The following is a 23,328-nucleotide window of genomic DNA, read 5'->3' as shown; positions in this document are numbered from 1 at the left end:
AGCCAACTCTAACAAAATGTAAATTATAATATGTAACAAATAAAATCTGCTTCCTCCTTTTCTTATTGCTCAGATTGGTGGACGAGCTCACAGCCCACCTGTTGTTAAAGGGTTACTGGAGCCCACAGACATCTACAACGTAAATGCGTCACTCACCTTGAGATATAAGTTCTAAGGTCTCAGTATAGTTACAACGGCTGCCCCACCCTTCAAACCGAAACGCATTACTGCTTCACGGCAGAAATAGGCGGAGTGGTGGTGCTTACCCGTGCGGACTCACAAGACATCCTACCACCAGTAGATGGTTGTCGTTGGTCGTTGGTGCTTTGATCTCAAATGAAAATAATATGATAACAGGATTGTCCCAAGTGCAAGCGAACCCGGAAATAGTAGTGTTCCATAGCGGCGTGGGGCGCGGCGCCAACGGGTCGCTGGTGACGTGGGGGGGGCGCGTGCTGCTGGCGTGCGCGCGGGCCGCCTCGCTGCGCGCCGCCGCCGCCGCCGCCACCGCCGCCGCCTCCATGATCGACTTCCCCGGCGCGCACTACCGGAAGGACATCGCACACCGCGCCTTCACCAAGTAAGTGGACCGGGGGGCGGGATGGGTCGAGCATACCCGCACTAAAATACGAACGAATAACATAAATTACGTAATAAAACCGTTACTCGCGAAAACGTATTCGCGTAATCACTGGTACAGGACGTATTTTAAACCCATCTTCGAAGTAAAATACACTTTATGGTTTCACCTTGGTCGAAGAGTAAGCCGGCTCCCAGTCATCAGATCTCTTTGTGCTTAGTGCGAGTTTTTTGACGTTCTCGATAGCGTAAAAGTTAACTCAAATTTGTATGGAGCTGGATCGTTTGCCAACGTTTGCCGCTAGGGGCGCTGTTCCAACTGCATACAAATTTGAGTTAACTTTTAAGCTATGGAGAGCGTTAAAAAAGTCGCACTAAGCACACAGATATTGACTCACGCGTGTTACAAGTTCGTAATAAAACGCATTTTCCAAATTCATTGAAAGTCATATTCACCTTACACACGTAAGGGTAGTTATATACGAATTGTTTCAACAACCGATTAAATAATATTGTATATAATGACAGTATTTACCTACGAGTGTCCCTTTGGCGACCTAGCATTGACATTGTTAATGGCAAGCCGACGATTCTACTTCACAATTTCCCAGCTCGTCTGCCATATAAGCTTATAAAGTATGGAATTGGATTTTTTCTGTATCGTGTAAAATAATGTTAAATGGGTTTTCGAGTTAAATAAAAATATTTGCATGAGTAATCCTTGTGTTTATGTGTTTTTTTTTTCTTCTTGAATCCTTTGTTGTTTTATGAGTTTGAATAATATTTGTATGAAATGATTACAATAAATGGTTTTGAATGTTCCCCAGCATGTTTCAGTAAATGATTATTGTGCTCATTAATTGTTTTGGTTCTGTTTTGTAATCAATCAAATCTATTTGTCGTTGTCGAATGTAAAATTTTGTTCTCGTGTGTCGAACTAATGATTCGTATGTTTTCATTTGTCAGTTTTGCCTCTAGGATTAAAATATTTGGTAAGGATTGTCATAGTTTTTTTTTTTTAATAAACATTTATCATTTTATACAGAATGGTCATTTTATTTGTATCCCGGTTCGAAATATCTGCTAATTCTTTGACGTAACTGTAAATTTGGATTGGTGTTAAATCCTTGTCTCGTGCCTGAAAATACTTAACCCTTTGCTTGCCGTGTAGGTCACCGGTGCCTTACGAGCCGCACTAAAGTAATTATATCGATTTATGTTCCTAAGCGCCTAAAAGTTAGGCAACTTTGCTTAATTTTGTTTTTTAATGTATGTTTTAGACATTTAGGTCTCTAAGAAATAGATTCATTATCAGTATCTTCGGATTCGTATTTCAACATCGTAACATACACGGACATAATTAATTCAGTGCGCCGCGTAGGGCACCTCTGACCCACATGGCAGTCAAAGGGCTAATTATTATCTGATGAGTTGGGGCTTAAAGCGCTTCAAATTTGTATAAACGAATAACTATTTCAATAGAATTTATGTTAATCCTTGAACGAGATTTAACTAAATGATTAAAACACTTTTTAAATTATACCCGTATTTTTAAAAGAATTAGTCTCGCATGTTTTGGTTAATATTTGGTGTAGGAGACGTCGGGTCTACGAAATTTTAGATTGTAGACATTATTTGTAATGATTTATGTAGACCGCGATGTCTCGTAACAAATCGAAACTGCTTTGCGTGAAAAAGAACACAATTTTGTCGATGCGCTATGTAATGGGAAAGAGTTTACAGATGATGAATTTGCAAGTCATAAAGATTTACCTCCTCCGTTTTAAATACCGTGGCTTCTATATAACATTTTGGGTTAGAAATGTTTCGTGAGCATGATACGCTGAATAAAGAACTTTAACATAATATAAATAAAGCCTAAACGGCCTTAAGAAGAATCCACATCCGTTCTACCCTATAAAAATACATATCAACGCTTGAGAGGCAAACGTGACTAAGCGACAATGCGTGAACTTTACAGTAGACTAATTTAAAGTTGAAATACCTGAAAGAATTCTATTTTAACGAATCTAGCTCTAGGATTGAAATGATTTTAATAGACCTAGAAATATATTTTTTTTGCGCATCGAATATGGTTATTGCCTATCATTTATGTACAAAGCAGTTATTGTCGCTTAGTCACGTTTGCCTTTCAAGCGTTGATATAAAGAGTAAATAACTTGACCCAGGATCAACGGCCTCTCGTACCTTCAAAGCGGAGTAGACATAGACGCGGCCGCGACCCTGGTCCGCCAGATGGAGCCGCTGGCCACCGCCACGCACCGGCGCGGCGTGCTGGGCAGGCTCGGCTGCTTCAGTGGCCTGTTCCAGCTCTCCGCCATGGGGGAGAAGTGGGAGGACCCCGTCCTAGTGCAGGGAACCGACGGGGTTGGCACTAAGCTGAAGGTCATTACATCATTTCACTAGCATACAAAACAGCTCTCAGCGCATCTGGTGTTAATCAGTTACTAAAGTTAAGCTACAACTGAATTGTGCACACATCCCCAACACCTTCTCCACCTTCCCCAACAGATATCTGCGCAAGATAAGAGCTGAGACTTTAGAAGATGAGACAAAAATCAAGAAGTGGTAGTATGTAATTTGATAAGGTCGAATTCGGAGCTGGTTTTAAAAAAAGTTTACGACTTACCCAGATTTCTACCGTCATGTATATCATAACTATTCATGGTTACCGTCACACGTGCGTATCGGTGATGTCAGGGGCATAGCCAAACGCTGCCTTCCGCCAAGGTTTGGCGGTGCAATAAAAGCAGGGAAGAAAGTTCATTCCATTAATTACAAACGTTGCAAAAATAATATCCTCAAGTAGCTCGTTACTTAATACCGCGGCGCCGAATAGTTACTGATGCCATCCCATAGGCATATAGTCCTTGTGAAATTCGCAACTTTGGTAGGCAGCGGCTTGGCTCTGACTCTGGCATTGCTGAAGTCCATGGGCGACGGATAACCAGTCACCATTGTAGGCCGTATGCCGTCTGCCTACAAAGGCAATAAAAAAAAAAGAAACGACTATATTTGCGGAAGGCGCATCTTATTATACCTCCAATGACTAACAAAAAATTTGTAGCGAGGCTTGGGGGAGGCCTATGTCCAGCAGTGGACGTCTATGGGCTGATAAGTAGAAGGCAAACAAAACTACAATTCTGGTACGAAAACGGCTACGTTCGCAGATAGCTGAGCTAATGCAGAAGTACGACACGATCGGCCAGGACCTGGTGGCCATGTGCGTCAACGACATCCTGTGCGCCGGCGCCGAGCCCTTCGCCTTCCTGGACTACATGGCGTGCGGGCGCCTGCAGCTGGACGTGGCCACCGCCGTGGTCCGGGGCATCGCCGACGCCTGCATCGCGTCCGGCTGCGCGCTGCTGGGTGAGCCCGCGCCGCTCCGACCCTCTATATTAATCTATACTTCTATACTAATATTATAAAGAGGAAAGATTTGTTTGTTTGTTTTTATTGAATAGGCTCCGAAACTACTGAACCGATTTGAAAAATTCTTTCACTGTTTGGAAGCTACACTATTCCCGAGTGACATAGGTCATAATCTTTTTTGTAAAAAAATAGGGATCCTTACTAAAACTTGTTGTCTGGAAGAGATCGTTCTTAGCGATAAGACCGCCAATTGTACTTTTTTTGTATTTAATGTATCGTATTGTTTTTTTTTTGGTGTACAATAAAGAATACTCTCTCTCGCTCTCTCTCTAACCTGGTTCGGTACCAGGCGGCGAAACGGCGGAGATGCCGTCGATGTACGAGGTGGGCAAGTACGACCTGGCGGGGTTCGCGGTGGGCGTGGTGGACAACCGCAAGCAGCTGCCGCGCGCCGCCGCGCCGCCGGACGTGCTGCTGGCGCTGCCCTCCACCGGCGCGCACAGCAACGGGTACAGCCTCGTGCAGAAGATCATGGCGGAGACGGGCCACAAGTTAGTTCTCGCGTTTCATTTCGCCAGCCTTCATGTACAGACTCACAGCGTAATGGAATTCTCCAAATCAAGCATTAGACATCTTGGTGAATCTATTGGGACAAGTTTTAACAAAAGATACAACTTTGTATATATATATATATATATAATATTCCAAAATATGACTTGCAGCTGTCGACTATTGCCAGTCCAGACATAGACCTTAAACACCTTTTTTGTGTCTTAAAAGCTTGATATTATTGCGTTGAGTTTCCCCAGAAAATTATTCCATATCTAAGACAGGACTCAACTACACCACGATATGCAGTTAGTAAGGCGTCAGTGCTTAAAATGGAGGATAATTTAAAGAGTGCATAGGCCGAAGAGCTGACACGTTTACACAGTCCGTCTGTATGAGATTTCCAATCTAATTTGTGATCAGATCAGAAGATGCGTCATGAGCCCTTGATAATCTGTATGGAAATAAATAATGTTATTTTCGATAAATTCAGTCGTAATTATTGTAGCCGCTTTCAATTATCTGAACCACGGCCATGATATTAAAGATATAGCAAGGACCATGAGCGCTCGTGAGCCCTACGTACAAATGAGTACGTGCCCGGCTGCGGTTTTCTAGATGCGATTTCTCTAGTTCCCGTTCTGAAATTTCCATACAAATTTGAAAAATACTATTTACTAACCCATACCCCGGCCAGGTATGAGGAGCCGGCTCCGTTCAGCACTTCAAACAAGAGTTTCGGAGAAGAATTCCTGGTGCCCACGGGCCTGTACGTCAACGCGCTCCTGCCCTCGATAAAGAAAGGCCTAGTGAAGGGCCTGGCTCACATCACCGGCGGCGGCCTGCTGGAGAACATCCCCAGGATCCTGCCGCCCAACGTGAAGGCCAAGCTAGACGCCACCAAGTTCCGCATCAAGCCGATCTTTGGCTGGCTCCAGGCTAAGGGTGAGATTATTCTCTTGTTGCTAGCTCCACTCGGTAGGCAGCGGCTTGGCTCTGTCCCTGGCATTGTTGAAGTCCATGGGCGACGGTAACCACTCACCATCAGGTGGGCCGTATGCTCGTCTGTACAAGGGCAATAAAAAAAACTGTTATCTTCTCTTCATGTTCATTTGTTACCGAACCCTAAAGACACTATAAAGCTACCAGTTAAGAGATACATGGGTAGAGCCTCCCATGCCTAATCCGTTGAGACCCTCTGGATCTCAGAAGTTCATGTAAATGTACCGTTTTGAGTGTATTCTCTTTTAACACGTGTAAAGAAATCTTGCAAAGTAATTTTCATCGACTGCAAAACATGACATTAACTTGCATATTTGCACACGCATCAACAACCGATGACGACACAGTAAATTTAATACTTTGACTTAATATCGTTGTCAGTATTGCCAGTATTAAAAAAGGTTAATTTTTAGGGTTGCTATTTTACAGATTTTTTTATTAATTATTTAAGTTATTATATTTTTAAGTAAAGGTTTGTTTTCCAGGCGTCGTTTCAGACTTCGAGATGCTTCGCACGTTCAACTGCGGGGTGGGCATGGTGGTCATAGCTGACCCTGAGCTGGTGGACGAGCTGCTGGCGTCCGTCGAAGATCTACACGTCATCGGGGTACTCGAGGAGATGGGGGCTGAAGGTGAAACTGACTTACACTAAAACTTATTCAAATGCGTGAAATTCCTACATCTTGTGCATTCAAGACCGTGGTACTTACTTTATATCATTTGTGAGATTTCGTAAGGGTGCTTACAATAAAACTCATATTCGCCTAACAATCGCAAAATAAAAATGGATAGTTATGATTATGATAAACAATGTTCATACAATAAAAACGGCCGTCTGGTGTAGTGGTAAGTGACATGGTCACTACATAAGGCGGTCGCGGATTCGAATCCCGCCAAGGGAAGATATTTGTATGATCAATATAAATGTATTTTTCAGGGTTATGGATGTATATTAAATATATGTATGTGTATAATAAAAATCTTACATTTATTTCCGTTATCTGGTACCTGTAACACAAGTTCTTTACGAACTTATCACGGGACCAGTTAACGTGGCGTGATTGTTAGTAAATATTTATTATATTTATTATTTATACAAAAATATTTATTTTTCAACGATATTGCGGCATAGCCAGCCTCCACTGGTGTAGCTAACGCGTCGTTTGTAGATTAATTTTGTTTTCTTACTACAAACGTCTTAATGTATCTGATTCAAACTATGGGACCCGTTTATCGATGGTAGGCCGCAAGTAAGCCCGCACGAGTAGGTACCGCGGTCCTGCCGAACTCTGCCGCGAAACAGTTGTACAACTTACTCAGTTGAGACATCAACCTCATGTTTACAAGTCCCCGTAATCACTGAACACCGGGTCTGTTGTGAGGTCTTTCAGTCATAAGCAATAAATAATAATAATAAATATTTCCAGATTACTGTTAGATAAGCAACAAAAGGAATGAAAGTCAAGATTAGTGTTAAAAGGCTTTTTATTTCTCCAGGAGGGCACCAAGTGGTCGTGGAGAAGTTCTCGGAGGCCATGGCCCCTCTGAAAGCTCCGTACCTGTCTGATCGCGAGCTGCCCAAGAAGTCGCTTTCGTACAAGGACAGCGGGGTCGATATCGAAGCTGGAGACTCCTTGGTCTCCATGATCAAACCCTTGGCAAGGTGAGCCCAGCCGCAGCTAGACCGGCCCGCGGACCGTCTGCTGACACGCCGCTGCAGAGCCCGTAGATATCACCATTTGGATTCCAGGACCGCTTTACACCCCGTAAAACTGACAGTGTCATCCCCTCCTTTACCTTCCTGCTTACCCCACTAGACTTTGAGAAACAAATTTGATATTTGAAGAGTCGCCCCCTTGTGCGGCGCCTCCCTGCACGTCCGTTCTTAGGAGTCTGGTTATAATTATAATATATTTCATGCTAAATAAATGGACCGTACAGAACTATGACGTCATTATGTACATTTTCGACACGAATTCTGTAGCTTTGCGCGAAAGGGATAGAGCATCTGCCCTAGCTCCTCACCAAAATATATGCACTTTTCCAGGTCGACGACGCGGTCGGGCGTTATCGGAGGTCTGGGCGGCTTCGGGGGCTGCTTCCAGCTCAAGGCCGTGGAACAGGAGTTTAAGGTCAGTCAAGACTGCGTTTCGGATTCACTTCGAACTACAGGGCTTTTTATTAAGCGATCTTTACTCCAAATATTTTGAATTCAATTTTAGGCAGAAAGAGGGAAGAACTCTTAGAGTTGAGGGAATTCACGAATACAAATTGGCTTCTTCTCTTCGGTACTCTGAGGAGCTGTTTTTATGACCATAGTCTTTTTCCAACCATCGCGCTGCCAAATATCAAAGGAGAGTTTATCCCTACCGCCTGGAACCTAGGTGCGCTTCATCCATAGCGCCCACACAATTAGGTTCTGAAATGAAGTCCTTTAATCCGTGTTTGCTAAGTGCCACATGAGATTGGAAGCGAAGGGTATTAATTTGACAGTTCAAATCTTGCCCACATGTGACGCTACATTATCTTGAGAACTTTGATCATGTCTTTTCATATGACACCTTCTCTACTGCCACTTTAAGAATTAGTGAAATAAATCGATTCTGTCTTCGATTATGCTTTGTATGATAGAAGACCTTGGCACTTGGAAATTTTGTCAAAATTAGAGTAGGATTTGGAAGGAAGTGGAAATTGTGCATCGCAGCAATATAGAAAGTAGAAGTGTGGTGTTGATCACCAAAGAAGCTTAAAGTATAAGGGTTTTTGAACCCATTTTCATATTTTAGAGGTATACGATAAAGGGAGCTTCCATCGACGGTCCGAATGTTGTTGTTCGGAACTTGTATATATGCAAGCTTATCTTGAAAATTACGTAACCGAGATTCAGGCATCTGTCAAATTTCTTGGGTTCTATGATGGCTACCAGCTACAATATGATAAACTACGGGTTGAACTCTCACCCGCGTCATTTAAGGTCCTTGTCGTATCCCCAGGACCCGGTGTTGGTGCTGGCAGCAGATGGGGTGGGCACCAAGCTGAAAATAGCGCAAGAGATTAACAAGCACGACAGCATCGGCTTGGACCTGGTGGCCATGTGCGTCAACGACATCGTGTGCAACGGGGGCGCGCCGCTCACCTTCCTGGACTACTTCGCGTGCGGCTCCCTGCAGGTGTCCGTCGCGTCCAGCGTCGTGGCCGGGGTGGCCGCCGGCTGCAGGCAGGCCGGCGCCGCGCTCATCGGTACGCACGCGCCCGCACCGTGCCCGCACGCGCTCGCACAGTGCCCGCACGCGCCCGCACAGTGCCCGCACGCGCCCGCACAGTGCCCGCACGCGCTCGCACAGTGCCCGCACGCGCCCGCACAGTGCCCGCACGCGCCCGCACAGTGCCCGCACGCGTCCCGTGACGCTGCCGCATTCCGTACATGGTCGTGTGTCTGCAGGCGGCGAGACGGCGGAGATGCCCGGCATGTACGAGCCTGGCGTGTACGACGTGGCGGGCTTCGCGCTGGGCGTCGTGGAGCGCGCCAACATACTGCCCAAGATCAACGACATCAACGTACGTACGCACAAACTGTCTCTCTGTCTCGCTCCCGCCAAGCTTGCCGATACCTCGGCGCGAAAGAGACAGCCTCTATTCCTCTGCTTAGTCCACTGACTGCGAACCAATACACATAATATTATTATATTTCTAACGAGTTTCTATTAGTTTATGTAACGGAATATTTCAATGAAATTTTCACTAACGACGAGACGGACGAGAAAAAAAATCAGTGAAACCTAATACCCAGTGCAAAGTTAAAAAATATATTTAAATCTTTCGGCTTGCTTTTAAGCGCGTCTTTTAATAATTAACCTTTCTTAAGATATTTTAACAAAATGTGTCTATGTGTTCTTGTTTTATGTCTTAAATCTGTTGGCCTGGTGTGTTGGGAAAACATCGAACACAGCAGAGTAAGATTCTTAAAGTACTTACTTTGATCCTATGAACCAAATACGAAACGTTTGTGTGTAGAAAATGAAACTTTTGATTCTTTTCAGTCATAATTGTTGACATTGTCATTGACATTGACAATGGAAATGAAGTTGTAAACCAAGATAAGTAACAGTTATGAAAATGGATATAGTAGTGAGCGTTTAATTCTCTATCTTGTATCTCAATGGCAATCGATCATATTCCAATACTATAGCAACACCATTCTTATTGGTTCTGGATCAGTTCATATTAATTTTGCCTTTTTAGAATTTTGACCGTCAACGTTTTTGATACGTGACTCAAACCGTTGAGTCAAATGATTTGATCGTTATTCAAACCTTAAAAATATTATCTATATATTTATATGTGTAGGTGGGCGATATTGTGATCGGTTTGCCTTCCAACGGTGTACACAGCAACGGGTTCAGCCTCATACACAAGCTGATGAAGAAGGCCGGACTCACGCTCAACGACAAAGCTCCGTTCAGTGCAGAGGGACTCACTCTGGGTGAGCATTACTGCTTTGCACTATGGTATGGTGCTTACCTGCTGTGAGAAGTTGGGGGGGTTACCCCTCACTCTGGGTTCCCATTTGGGTGTGAACGTGGTTATCGATTAGAAGAACACCAGGGCCCTGAAACTGCGATACTTTAAGACGATTTTTTTTGTATGGAAACTAGCGACATCTTGTAGCGGATGCCCCTAAACTTATATTTAGTTAAAGTTTTGTCATTTTATTATTGTTTAACTAAACACAGAAAAAAAAAACATATACTATAGACAAATTGATTAAATTTTATTAATTAGTGATTTCTGAAAATTATTCATTAAAAATAAAATATAGGATAGGTAATATGTTACTGCCTTCTACAGGAACAATGAAAAAGTAATCGAAACGAATCCATCTAGTGGCCGACGCCCGTAAAAAATTTTGTGCTTGAGTTGGTTATCTATAACTAATTTATGTGTATTATCTATGTAGAGCACTGTGTGTTGTGTGCGACTTTTTGGCGGGAACGCGAGGAGTGAAGTTGTGCAATTTATTTTATTTTGTCTATTTAGTGTTTCTTCAGGTTTAAATGTGTAATAACGGTGGCTTATTAACTATACAAATGTGGGAAAATAAAACAAAGTCGCTAGACGTCACTTCTCGGTATCCTCCAAAAAGTCCACTGAAAAAAATTCAGTAAATGACCACCATTTTACTGAGATTATATTTCATCCCATATCATCTCTTATCATTTCATTTCACTCCATATTATCATTTTTCATAAAAATAAGAATATAAATTAAACTAAGACATCACTTAAAGGTCTCAGTTACCAGGTCATAAAATAACTTTAAAAAAATTTGTTATTTGCAGGCGAGGAGCTGATCAAGCCGACTCGCATATACGCGCGCGCGGTGCTGGCGGGCGTGCAGCGCGGGCTGGTAAAGGCGGCGGCGCACGTGACGGGCGGCGGACTGCTGCACAATCTGCCGCGCGTCATGCCCGACCACGTGCGCGCGCGCCTCAACGCGCACTGGTGGCACGTGCACCCGGTGCGTGCTCCCGTCCCTAGCCCACGCACAGGGTGCTCGATCATATAGACACGACTCTGTGAAATCTTATTTGATAATTGAAGACATGAGTTGAGTTAACAGTGCACCCGCCCCTAGCCCACACATACAGGGTGCTCGATAATATAGACAGACACCACTCTGAAAAATCCGGCTCTTTAAAATCTTATTTGATAGTTGAAGACATGAGTGGTTGAAGGAGATTTAATGCAATTTGTTAATTTTGAGAAAACGGGCAACGAACTTTTGTTGAACGAAATTGGACGGTAGTTAACAAAATCATCGAGAAGAATCAAAATCGTAAAAGAGATTAAACCGTACAAGTACATAGTATTAAGTGACTGCTGATGCAGGTGTTCGCGTGGATAGCGGACGCGGGCGCGGTCCAGGACGAGGAGATGCTGCAGACCTTCAACTGCGGCATCGGGATGGTGCTCATCGTGTCGCCAGAGCACCAGGCTGATGTAAGTCGCATGGGCAGGCTGAGGGAGCCCTACCCATACAGCCATGTTTTAAAGCTTGAAAAAAATAATTGGTATATGTATAGCGTATAACAAAGATTGTATCTATATCATGATTGGATTCTTTGATTTAACATAAAAATAGTAATGTTGCTGAAGTTAGTAAATGATTTCATTGAGTAGGTTTTGTAGTTGTTAATAAGATCACAGATATGAGACGCCGTTTAGTCCCTTCGTACACAAGGCTACGCAAATCTTCGATACTCAACGATTTTAGTCTCCAAGTGACTACTGCCACAGAAATCCATTGAGGTTCGTACACGAGTCGCGTCGCCGACATTCATCCCGCGACTCGCGTCGTGCCAATCGCGCGCTACCTGCCTGTCGAGATCTTCGCTACATAAGTCTCGGCGATTTCCAAGATGGCGGAGCAATTTTTTAATATTAAATTTGTTTCTGAGGTGGAAAAATATCCTTGTTTTTATAATTATAAATTATAGGAATACCCAAAAAAGGAAATAACAGAAAAGCTTTTCGTAGTCGTAGGAAAGGCCGTTAATATAACAGATTTAGAGTACATCGTTTTGTAATGAAACGCGTGAGTAGTTGCAAGAAATCGATGGATTTCATAGACACCGTAGTGTGACCCACACCAGCCATTGAATACAGACGCAGGAACAGTTATCTCTTGTTGTACGATCTTTTCGCTCTTGTTCTTCTTACCTTTGTTTGTTCTTCTTACTTTTACACTGGTGGTAGGACTTCGTGTGAGTCCGCGCGGGTAGGTACCACCGTCCTGCCTATTTCTGCCGTGAAGCAGCAATGCGTTTCGGTTGGAAGAGTAGGGCAGCCGTCGTAACTATACTGAGATCTTAGAACTTATATCTCAAGGTGGGTGGCGCATTTACGTTGTAGATGTCTATGGGCTCCAGTAACCACCCAACATCAGGTGGGCTGTGAGCTCGTCCAACCATCTAAGCAATAAAATAATAATAATAAAATACCTAAGCTGGTAGCCTTGACAAACTATGCGTAACCTAACGAGTAGGTGAGCTCACGGGGCTCAAACCTGTGGACGTTGCTAACACTGGCCCTAGCAAGAACAATGCTTCGCGGAACCTATTGGATCCGGCGGGCCCCGCTAATAGATTGACGCCTGTGTTGTTATTCTAGGTGATGAACATAAGCCGGTCGTACGGCGCGATGGTGATCGGCTCGCTGCAGGCGCGGCCGCCGGGGGGCGCGCGCGTGCTCGTCGACAACTTCGCCTCCGCCGTGGACTTCACGCGCAGGATGCCGCTCATGCACAACAAGAAGGTACGCCAGCGACACGACACACTCAACTCCTCCAAGCAGCGATGTAAACGGTGTGATTGAATAGGAAGGTTTATATGTATAATAACATACATTAAATAGTGGAGAAATAAATATTGATGTGCCTTTGGAAAACATACAGCATTGTATTATGAAGAAGCAGTGTGTACTTAACTTAGATTCCTTGTCTATGTCCAACCATAGACCGTCAATTTAGTTCCATCTTTAGCCGCTAGGTGCTGCCAGCAAGTATAAAGGGAGCGCAGCCATCTTTGATCTTCATAGCGTTGTGTACTTTCGTACTGTGAAGTCGCAAGTCCACAAATATTTATTCGACTTCTTATTAATTGCAAAAAATATTTATTTTGTGTTTCTATGAGTGTTATTTTGCAATCATTACGAGTATTATTTACCAATCCTATCATCGGACGCCATGAATCACGCGTCATCTGTTGGAGGTGATGTTGAGTCAAGCTCCATAATTTCCGAGAGGGAAGATGTCCAGGCGAGACGCGATGGAGACGCCTCGCGTTCGAACAGCTCGTCAAGCGAAAAAGAACAAAAGGAGCCTCTGCGTAAGAAACGACGGGATTCAAAGGTAACGGTCGATCTTCGAATCGGCTCGTTATCCCACCAGGTCAGTGACGTTGTAAATCTAATAATGCATCAACTGTGTGTAACAATTGAATGTAACGAAAAATGTTGTAAACAAATTGATCTCGTCAATACGGAAATTTTGACAAAAACACAACAGATTTAAACTAATAATCTTTGTAACATAATTACTGAAAACTTTGACAAATCGTCTCCGTCGTACAAGTTACCCGTAAAAAGCGTTTTAAATTGTATACGGAAAAAAGGGCCGTATGTATAGAAATAACACGTCAAAGTTTAATTTCCGTGGTCTCTAACAAAGTATCCTGTTGCCAACGCACCACTCATTGAGGAATTTTTGTTTGATAATAGTAAATTGAAATCTATTCAGTCCCTCGGAGGGCTACAATCCTATTTGTCACGATCTCGTACAAAAGGTAAGCCAAACATTATAAACAATCATAGTCTGTAACATCTGGCACAATCCAGAGGGGGGCAATTGAAGACACCGACGGGAGGCACTGAGTGCCACCAAAATTGTAATAATTTGTAAACCATGTATGGTTACCAAATACCGTAAAAAAAAAAAATAAAAAAAAACAAAAAAAAAAAACTACCTTTTTTCTGCGGAAGAAAAGCGACGGATCAATGCGTCCAATTTTGGATCTTCGAGAGTTGAACAAGGTCGTAAAGATAAAACACCTAAACTGTTTTCGGACACCTAGGTACCAAACTTTCTCCACCCAGGGGACTGAATGATAGAATTGAACATTTCTCAGGAATATTTTTCTAGTATCAGTCGCAAAATTTCGTCGATACTTCTTGAGGATCAGTACCAAGGTACCAGTATCAGTACCTCCAGGAAGGAATCGGTACCTTCTTATGAGTTAGTATGAAATGACATGCCTACCCTTCGGTCTGGCTTCAGAGCCACACCTTTTTGCTTCTATAACATGCGGGTCGCAGAGACCTTGCGTGCAAAGGGAACTCGAGTGCTAGTGTCTACTAGACGACTTCCTTTTTGGTCGACCAAGACAAATCCAAGTTGAAACTTCAGGCTGCAGAAGCTGTGAAGCTTTTGGATTAACCTTTTTTGCTTCCATAACATGCTGGATCGCAGAGACCTTGCGTGCAAAAGGAACTCGAGTGCTAGTCTACCTAGACGACTTCCTTTTGGTCGACCAAAACAAATCCAAGTTGAAACTTCAGGCTGCAGAAGCTGTGAAGGTTTTGGATTATCTGGGCTGGCATGTCAATTTCCATTATATAGGGTGCTCGGTCGCTCGGTCGCTCGGTCGCGGAGATATTGCGTGCAAAGTCGAGTGCTAGCTTACCTACACGACTTAATCTTGTTTCACCAAGACAAATAAACGTTTTTGTTCCCATAGCATGCTCGGTCGCGGAGACCTTGCGTACATAGGGAAGTCAAATGTTAACGTACCTACGCGACTTTCTCTTGGTCCTTGAAGACAAATACACCTTTTTGCTTCCACAGCATGCTCGGTCGCGGAGGCATTGCGTGCAAAATCGAAGTGCTAGCTTACTTACACGACATGATCTTGTTTCACCAAGACAAATAAACGTTTTTGCTCCCATAGCATGCTCGGTCGCGAAGACCTTACGTACATAGGGAAGTCAAATGTTAACCTACCTACGCGACTTTTTCTTGGTCCATGAAGACAAATACACCTTTTTTGCTTGCATAGCATGCTCGGTCGCGGAAACATTGCGTGCAAAGGGATGTTGAGTGTTATCCCACCTACGCAAATCCCACCAGGTCCATCAAAAGAAGTCCAAGTTGAGTCTTCAGGCCACATAAGCTGTAAAGCTCTTGGATTATTTGGGCTGCCAAGTCAGCCTTACAAAAAATCAATTAGTACACTGTTTCAAGAGATGACATGTCTAGGGATTCGATGGAAAATTGCGAGAAACGAAGTGGCCACTCAACAACATCCTAGCTCAAACTCTGACGGAATTACATCAATCTATGCTAACTTGCAAATTTTCTTGCGAAGTTTCAAGAAAAGGGGTAAAAAACAGGCCATCCTGCATGTGTTAACAATTAAATGCAGTGCTGACGCGAAGCCACATGTTAGACATTGCCGATACACAAAACCAACCATTTCCTGGCAACGGAAGCTTCGGACATGTGTAGGGGTTACAAATGCAGTGCTGACGCGGAGCCACATGTCAAACATTGCCGAGACCCAAAACCAACCATTTCCTGGCAACGGAAGCTTCGGACATGGGTAGGGGTTACAATTAGACAAAATATTAACGTCCTGTCTATGGTCAGCTCAACAACAGAAACTGCTCACCCACAAAAGAGCTATTTGCAATGGTAGTGACAATCAAAATGAATCTGAAAGTATTTCACTAACGTTGACCTTTCGATTTTTAAACCTAAGCGATAAGTTCAAGATAACTGTCAGCTTATCTCTCGGGGAGATACAACATCATAGCCGACAGGCTATCACGAGGAAATCAACCTGCGAAATGGCACTTTTTACCACAAGTGACCACAAAAGTTTTTCGAAAGTGGGGTCATCCGGATATAAACCCATTCGCCGACCAAGATTGGATACCTTCAGCAGACCGTAGAGGATGCAACTAGCATGGAGAATTCCTCCTCTCAACCTTCTCCCCAAAGTACTGACTCACTTCAACAGTGTCTAGGGAACCTACCTGGTAGTGTTCCCAGACTGAGCGAAAGCATTTGGGTTTCCAAGCCCTCAGATCCCGAACGCTAGATAACTCGCACGAAATCCAAAACCTGCCTCCTCCACAGGTTAAACATTAACCCTGAAAGCTTAGAAAGGGGGGGGGGGAGGTTGTACAAATAATGACTGGTCTAAACAGGAGAAGATTTGTTGAAAATTAGCTGGTGTCAATCCACTTTGTCAGCATACTTACCAGCAACTAGAAGATGGTGCATATGGTGCTACAGTTTTAAAATTGATCCTAAGTCTGCAGATGTTGCCAAATTCTTTCTTCTTTTCCAAAAAGAAAATTTTGCCTATAAAACAATCCTTCTGCATCATAAAGCAGCGCTGTCAACTTTCTGTGGGCGAAATACATGTAGGACAGCAAACATTCTCAAGCTCTCTAATAAAAATTGCTATTTTAAAAAAGCCATCGGAATAGCTAAACAAAATTCAACTACTTATTACAATTTTACTAAGTGTAGTCCCATTCACATGAGATCCGAGAATAGTTCTAAACTGGTTTTCTTCAAACCCAGCCACCACATCACGCCTCAATGTAGCTTGAAGGACACCAACAACCATGTTGCTGGCTACGGGACGCAGAGTTAATGACCTTACTTTGCTCAACATTTCTAAAGACAGTTTCTTTGATAACAGAGAAAAACATCATTCTGATACCAGTCTTTGGGTCTAAAATTGAAATCCATTTTCGTCAATAATCTGCATAAGTGCTTTCTAAACAAAAGACATGCCCGGTAAGATTCGTAAGGACTTTTTTCTAACTATGTGTGTTGTCACAAAAGCGGCATCCCGTACTGTAATTGGAAACTGGTCTTCGTTCAACCTTACGAGGTAATGGCATCAACGCATCTCTAAGAAGTGGTAGATAAGCAGTAGCCTCTGAGATGGATTGATAATGAACCAATGGACGAAATACTTTCTAGAGGCAATTGCAAATCATCCAAACGTTTACAATAATTGTTGCCGAATAATAGAGCTTCGTAAAGATCCTCACGATTCTTTTTTTCAACACATTTACTTCTACATGATGTATATACATCATTTATACAATTTATACATTTTCTTGTATATACAAGATAAAATGTTTATTACAAACTTATAAATATTTTTTAATTATTGAATTAACGTGGAAGTTAACAACTGTTTTTTCGATTTAATAATTATATAAATTATGAACATTATCATTGCGCTTCATAATTTTATTATGGCTTTACCTATTTCATCATAGCGTTGTGCTTAATAATTTCACCAGCAGATAACAAACACGTCTTCATAATACAATGCTGTATGTTTTCCAAAGGCACATCAATATTACGGTTTTACATAACAATAAAACCGATATGTGCCGAGAAGGAAAACATACAGCATTGCAGGAAGTTCTTCCTGGTGAAGACTATGAAGATCAAAGATGGCTGCGCTCCCTTTATACTTGCTGGCAGCACCTAGCGGCTAAAGATGGAACTAAATTGACGGTCTATGGTTGGACATAGACAAGGAATCTAAGTTAAGTACACACTGCTTCTTCATAATACAATGCTGTATGTTTTCCTTCTCGGCACATAATATCGGTTTTATTGTTATGTAAAACCGTAATAATAAATTACAGTTTCCGAAGCGAAGCGAGGGCGGGTCGCTAGTAATAAATAAGATCAAAGCACCAACGACCAACGACAACCATCTACTGGTGGTAGGACCTCTTGTGAGTCCGCGCGGGTAGGTACCACCGTCCTGCCTATTTCTGTCGTGAAGCAGTAATGCGTTTTGGTTTGAAGGGTTTGAAGGGGAGCGCGCGATTAACAAGACGCACACGATACTATATGTAAGTGCAAATAAATCTCAGAATAACAAGTTAGAATTAATGTAATGGGTACCTAATTTTAATATTGACGTTTGCCTACCTCGCCTGCCCTGCCGCTCACATAACTCAGGCGGTGACCAGCGCTTCCGCGCACACTATAGTATTAAGTTATTGTCGGAAGAGTTGGATGTGACAACGTGAATGCAGCCAAAAGTCACAAGACATAAGGTTGAATTTTCATTACATTAAAATAATAACAGATGACGTTTCATTCAGGTGGCAGTCCTAGTATCCGGCAACGGTAGTAACCTGCAGGCGCTCATCGACACGACCCGCGAGCCCGCGCACTGCATGTGCGCCGAAATAACCCTTGTGGTCTCTAACAAGAAGGACGCTTTTGCTTTGCAACGAGCCGAGAAGGCGGGGATACCTACGCTGGTGAGTCGAGAGGGTGTTGTAATAATAATAACTGGTGGTCCTTTGGTAGTCAAAATTTGACTATAATTAATTGAAATTTATAATTTCAATAATTTCATTTAATTATAGTTTAGTATCATAATAGTTTATGATTCTATTGTCAAAGATTAATAAACTTCAATAATCACAGATTTCGCCAAGACTACTCTTTAGACAAATATTAATAAAAACAAATTATATTGTATCCATTCTCAATTTGACCATGACTTTAAACAAAAACAAAAGTTTGACAATTGACAATAAATAAAGAGTACATTTATATGTATGTGTTGTGTCAAATACATGGTAGTGTGTGTAATGTTTTAAACCTCAGATCACATGTAATTGTTTTCTTATTTTCCTTCCCAAGCGGTGTAATATACTGTTTTATTGATTTAATGTACATATTTTTTATGCATAATTTAAAATGAATATTAACATTCTGCACTCTTCCTCTATATCCTCTATAAATTTCATACTGCTCCGTCCGCGCAATTTTCATAAAAAGGGGTACAAGTTTTTGCTTCACGTATTATTAATATATAGATATAATGTTATTCCTTCACCCTGGACGTGAACGCGCGTTGAGTATGTTGGCGCGGGGTCCGCCTCCTCCGCATCGTGTGACACCCCCCCCTCCCCCCGCAGGTGCTGAGCCACCAGCAGTTCGCGTCGCGCGAGGAGTTCGACCGCGCGGTGTCGGGCGCGCTGGAGCAGCACCGCATCGACATCGTGTGCCTGGCCGGCTACATGAGGATGCTCTCCGCAGAGTTCGTGCACAAGTTAGTTTTTTTTTTCCTACCTAAATTGATAGCCGTGAGAGTTTATATCAGCGTCGCCTCAAATAGTAGGTGAGCTCACAAGGCACAAACTTGATGACGTTGCTAACACGAACCCTAGCAAGGGTAGTGCTTCGCAGAATCTACCACTGGATCGGAAACGCGATAATTCGGCGACCCACTGAGAAGATCCGGCGAGAAACTCAGTGGGCTGTATCTATGGGATAATTCGAATTCGCTCGTCGAGCCTTTCATCGCAAGCGACGGGTTCGACGAGAACGGACAAGCTAGTCCTGCTGCGTTACCATACCATACACGCTAGGCTTTGCATGATGGTTTTAACCATGCATGCATAACCGACAGGCAAGCCTTAGCGTGTATGTGATTAAACTGTACAATCATCGGTGCGTGTACATGCAACCGAGTAATTATCAAAATTGATATCTTAAGCCGTTAGGTTATATGTGCGCGCGAGCACAACCCAGCGTGTGTGTTGTCCAGCGAGTTTGCTTACCGCAGTTCCCAGTTCTTAATTTTATGCGTCATTAAAATTAAATTTCATTCGTATATAATTGTTGTAATTTGTTAGTGTAAAATCAATTCATTTATCAAGTTTACGTGGAAGAATTGCTTTCATTTTTCGATAACCAGTATGTAGGTCATACAGCGCCTTTTTTTTTCTTTTTGTGTTCTGCAGAACAAGTGTTAAGTCAAGTATAGCTATCACACCGTCGTCGTCCATTCTAGTTTGGTATTGGCGTCCTACACACAACGTCACGGAGTTCAACTAAGAGTTAATGGCAAAACTGTGCATGCAAATCCTAACGTGTATGTGTAATATGAAACTCGGTTATACATGTCAGTTATGTATGCACAGTTAAAACCATAATGCAAAACTTAGCGTGTATGGTCGCCATGTGTCTACATCAGAATGGAAGCTGAGTCACGAGGGCGAAGTCTCAGTTGCATGACGACAGTATTGTTTTATTGCTTAGGTGGGTGGACGAGCTCACAACTCACCTGGTGTTAAGTGGTTACTGAAGCCCATAGACATCTACAACGTAAATGCGCCACCCACCTTGAGATACAAGCTGTAAGGTCTCAGTATAGTAACAACGGCTGTTCCGCCCTTCAAACCGAAACGCATACTGCTTCACGGCAGAAATAGGCGCGGTGGTGGTACCTACCCGTGCGGACTCACAAGAGGTCCTACCAGCAGTGTAAAGTGTAGTGTTGCTGAGGAGTGCGGCGCGCGGGTTGCAGGTGGCGCGGGCGGCTGGTGAACATCCACCCGTCGCTGCTGCCGCGGCACCCGGGCCTGCGCGCGCAGCGGCAGTGCCTGGAGGCCGGGGACGCCGAGTCGGGCTGCACTGTGCACTTCGTCGATGTACGTACCTTTTATTTTCCTTCTTAAGCTAATCGGTCTTGAGAGACCATGTCAGCTTCACCGGGCTAGTAAGTAGGTGAGTTCACTTAAACCTGACGATATTGCTAACACAAACCCTAGCAAGAGCCGTGCTTCGCAGAATCTACAACCGGATCGGAAACGCGACCCAGTAAGAAAATTCGGCGAGTAACTCAGTGGGCTGCGTCTGAGGGTTAATTTACTCGCCGTTTCCTTCGTCCTACAACCATTGAACCGTAAAATTATTACGTTACGATTCTGTTTTGGATAGTGATTACGAATGAATTGTGTTCCAGGAGGGCATGGACACGGGTCCAATCATAGTCCAAGAGCGCGTGCCAGTGTTGCGGGACGACACGGAGGAGACCCTCACGCAGCGCATCCTGGAGGCCGAGCACCGCGCCTACCCGCGCGCGCTGCGCCTGCTCGCCACCGGCCGCGTGCGGCTCACGGCGCAGGGCGTGCTGCTCTGGCACTCGTAACCCGCTGCGGTCCGCGGGCCCGGCAAACACGCAACGCCACCATCGACACCCTTATCATTGCTGCAGCGGCATTGCTGCAGTCCATGGGCGACGGTAACCACTCACCATCAGGTGGGCCGTATGCTCGTCTACCTTTCTTCTTATTCTTGCTTCGGTTTCCTCAATACTGAGCGTCGTGACCACCTCCTCGCGAAAAGAGTTTATTGCGGACTATTCCACGCCATTTGTCTCTATCTGCCGCCGAGTGTAGAGCATCGTGAGCTGTGGTGTCGAGGGTAGTGCGGATCTGGTCAGTCCAACGTGTCGGGCCTCTACCTCGTCGTCTGCCTACAAGGACAATAAAAAAAAAGTTTAAGGCAATTGAGACTTCAAGCTCATGTTTCTAGGCAGGGGGCGGCCTCAAGTGGCCCCCACTCGATCACCCCAAAAGTACGTAATACATGTGAACATATTTCTAATGAGAGAGGTAAAGGCGGCGTTTTCGTAGTGTTGTCCACGGACCGCTTGACACCTGGTCGGCGTGGGCTCGGTTGCCGGTCTAGGGTAATGAAGTCATAACCAAAGTCAAAGCTTAAGTTAGTGTAATGCAACCGTGTAATTAATTCTCAGTTATTATATCCGTGTAATGTAACACTGGTTAATGAATTATATCGCCGGCACACGCCCGATAATAACACATAGATATAAAAGTGAACAGTGTGCTTAGTGCGAGTTTTTTAACGTTCTCGATAGCGTAAAAGTTAACTCAAATTTGTATAGAGTTAGAACAGCGCCCCTAGCGGCATACGTTGGCAAACGATCCAACTCTATACAAATTTGTGTTAACTTTTACGCTATCGAGAACGTTAAAAAACTCGCACTAAGCACACTGGTGTTCGTTGGTAAGTAATTCCGTTACTTGAGAACGACAAGTCCTATTGGACTAATTCTGGCCTAAAATGTTTGGAACAGTCCAAAAAAGGATATAGAAATTTTGGAATCTAATACGGCAGCGTCGGTAGGAGCGGCTGACTTAAAACGGATCTTAAGATGATAGGCATAAAGTCGGATTTCAATGTTTGAATATCTCAAGCTGTGTCCGCGGTCTCAACGCCAAATTTTGTTACACATTCACACATGACATTTACTGTGTTTAAAATGAAACCTGTTATAATCCAGTTTAGAAAGCATTTGTATGAAATTTCATCCAAATACGGTAAGTAATTTTTGCGTGATGAGTAACAAACATACATATACAATTAATTGTCACTATTCTGATAAATATAATTACCATAATGCACTTTCAGAGCAATTGGTATAATTCGCGCGAAGCCGGGCGGAGTCACTCGTATTGTATAGGTTGTAATCGGTTTTAATGATTCGTAGATATTTGACACTTTCTAAAAATATTTCTCTAAATTAATATTAATTAAAACGAATTTTGCGACAAACACTAGATCCGACTTTATGCTTCTGATTTCGAGATATCTACCTCGTCACGTGCAAGCGAACGAATAGAAATTAACACAAATACACAACTACCCTCGGAACGAATTTTTAAATGCGTAATCATACCCGCTCTTTGGGAATGAACGTATGAAATGGCGTACAGAATTGTAATTATAAATTGTATGACGTAATAAGACAATTTATCAGACAATATATTTAGAGAAAAATTATCTGACAGGTTGTTCAGAGCTACAAATTTCTTCTTCAATCTCCGTCGACAGTACCCGGAACATTGTGTACGTATTGAGTTACGAGTGTTTCATAATAGCGAAGGCAGTTATACACGGGTGTGAGTAGGACAGCTATATGTTTCAGACTTCAAACGCGATACGCGTTCATTTGAAATAGCCTGATTTTATCAATCGATCATTATCGATTGTTAAAATGTTCAGTACATTCCAGACTTAAGCATTTAGATTTTAAGTTCGTCGTCTGTGTGCCACTGGGCTGAAGTAATAACTCGAATTTTTTATAAATTTACATTAGTTTGTATATCATTATAATTGTGTGTTACATTATCATTAATGTTGTGTAAAGTTTTAAAATGTATAATTAAAATCTCACAATTATCTTTTAGGGACACTTGTTTACTATGAAATTTTTACAAGGAAATATGTTATGATTGTTAGAAATAAAATACACTTATTAAATTCATGGTATTAGTTTTATTTTAACACAACAGGTATAAATTAACGGCATATAAATTCATTTGTTATCACAGAATGGTTTGTTATCACAACACCTGTAGAGTTTCATGGACATCATGA

General features: G+C 43.0%; 1 protein-coding gene across 2 annotated transcripts in view; it reads left to right on the top strand.

The window, feature by feature from the left end:
- LOC101744981 (trifunctional purine biosynthetic protein adenosine-3) overlaps positions 1–23,215 on the top strand; it is a 37,153-nt gene extending 13,938 nt beyond the window's left edge. The window contains exons 7-25 of one of the 2 annotated variants that reach the window (XR_009973613.1): positions 358–580; positions 2,769–2,985; positions 3,771–3,969; positions 4,322–4,523; positions 5,219–5,466; positions 6,009–6,155; positions 7,021–7,186; positions 7,571–7,655; positions 8,517–8,763; positions 8,966–9,081; positions 9,871–10,006; positions 10,862–11,040; positions 11,412–11,522; positions 12,693–12,836; positions 18,228–18,389; positions 19,056–19,189; positions 20,450–20,573; positions 20,888–21,750; positions 21,934–23,215. Coding sequence is in view for 1 of the 2 variants with exons in the window: in XM_004925110.5 (XP_004925167.2) it covers positions 358–580; positions 2,769–2,985; positions 3,771–3,969; positions 4,322–4,523; positions 5,219–5,466; positions 6,009–6,155; positions 7,021–7,186; positions 7,571–7,655; positions 8,517–8,763; positions 8,966–9,081; positions 9,871–10,006; positions 10,862–11,040; positions 11,412–11,522; positions 12,693–12,836; positions 18,228–18,389; positions 19,056–19,189; positions 20,450–20,573; positions 20,888–21,073 (3,026 nt within the window). In the remaining variant the exon portion in view is untranslated. Of the gene's footprint in view, positions 1–357; positions 581–2,768; positions 2,986–3,770; positions 3,970–4,321; positions 4,524–5,218; positions 5,467–6,008; positions 6,156–7,020; positions 7,187–7,570; positions 7,656–8,516; positions 8,764–8,965; positions 9,082–9,870; positions 10,007–10,861; positions 11,041–11,411; positions 11,523–12,692; positions 12,837–18,227; positions 18,390–19,055; positions 19,190–20,449; positions 20,574–20,887 lie in introns of both variants that reach the window. The other variant, XM_004925110.5, reaches the window with a different exon arrangement.
- Positions 23,216–23,328: the final 113 nt, after the last annotated feature.

The sequence above is a fragment of the Bombyx mori genome, chromosome 8, assembly GCF_030269925.1.
Source record: "Bombyx mori chromosome 8, ASM3026992v2".
Classification (NCBI taxonomy): Eukaryota; Metazoa; Arthropoda; class Insecta; order Lepidoptera; family Bombycidae; genus Bombyx; species Bombyx mori.
This window is presented reverse-complemented; position numbering and strand designations above follow the sequence as displayed.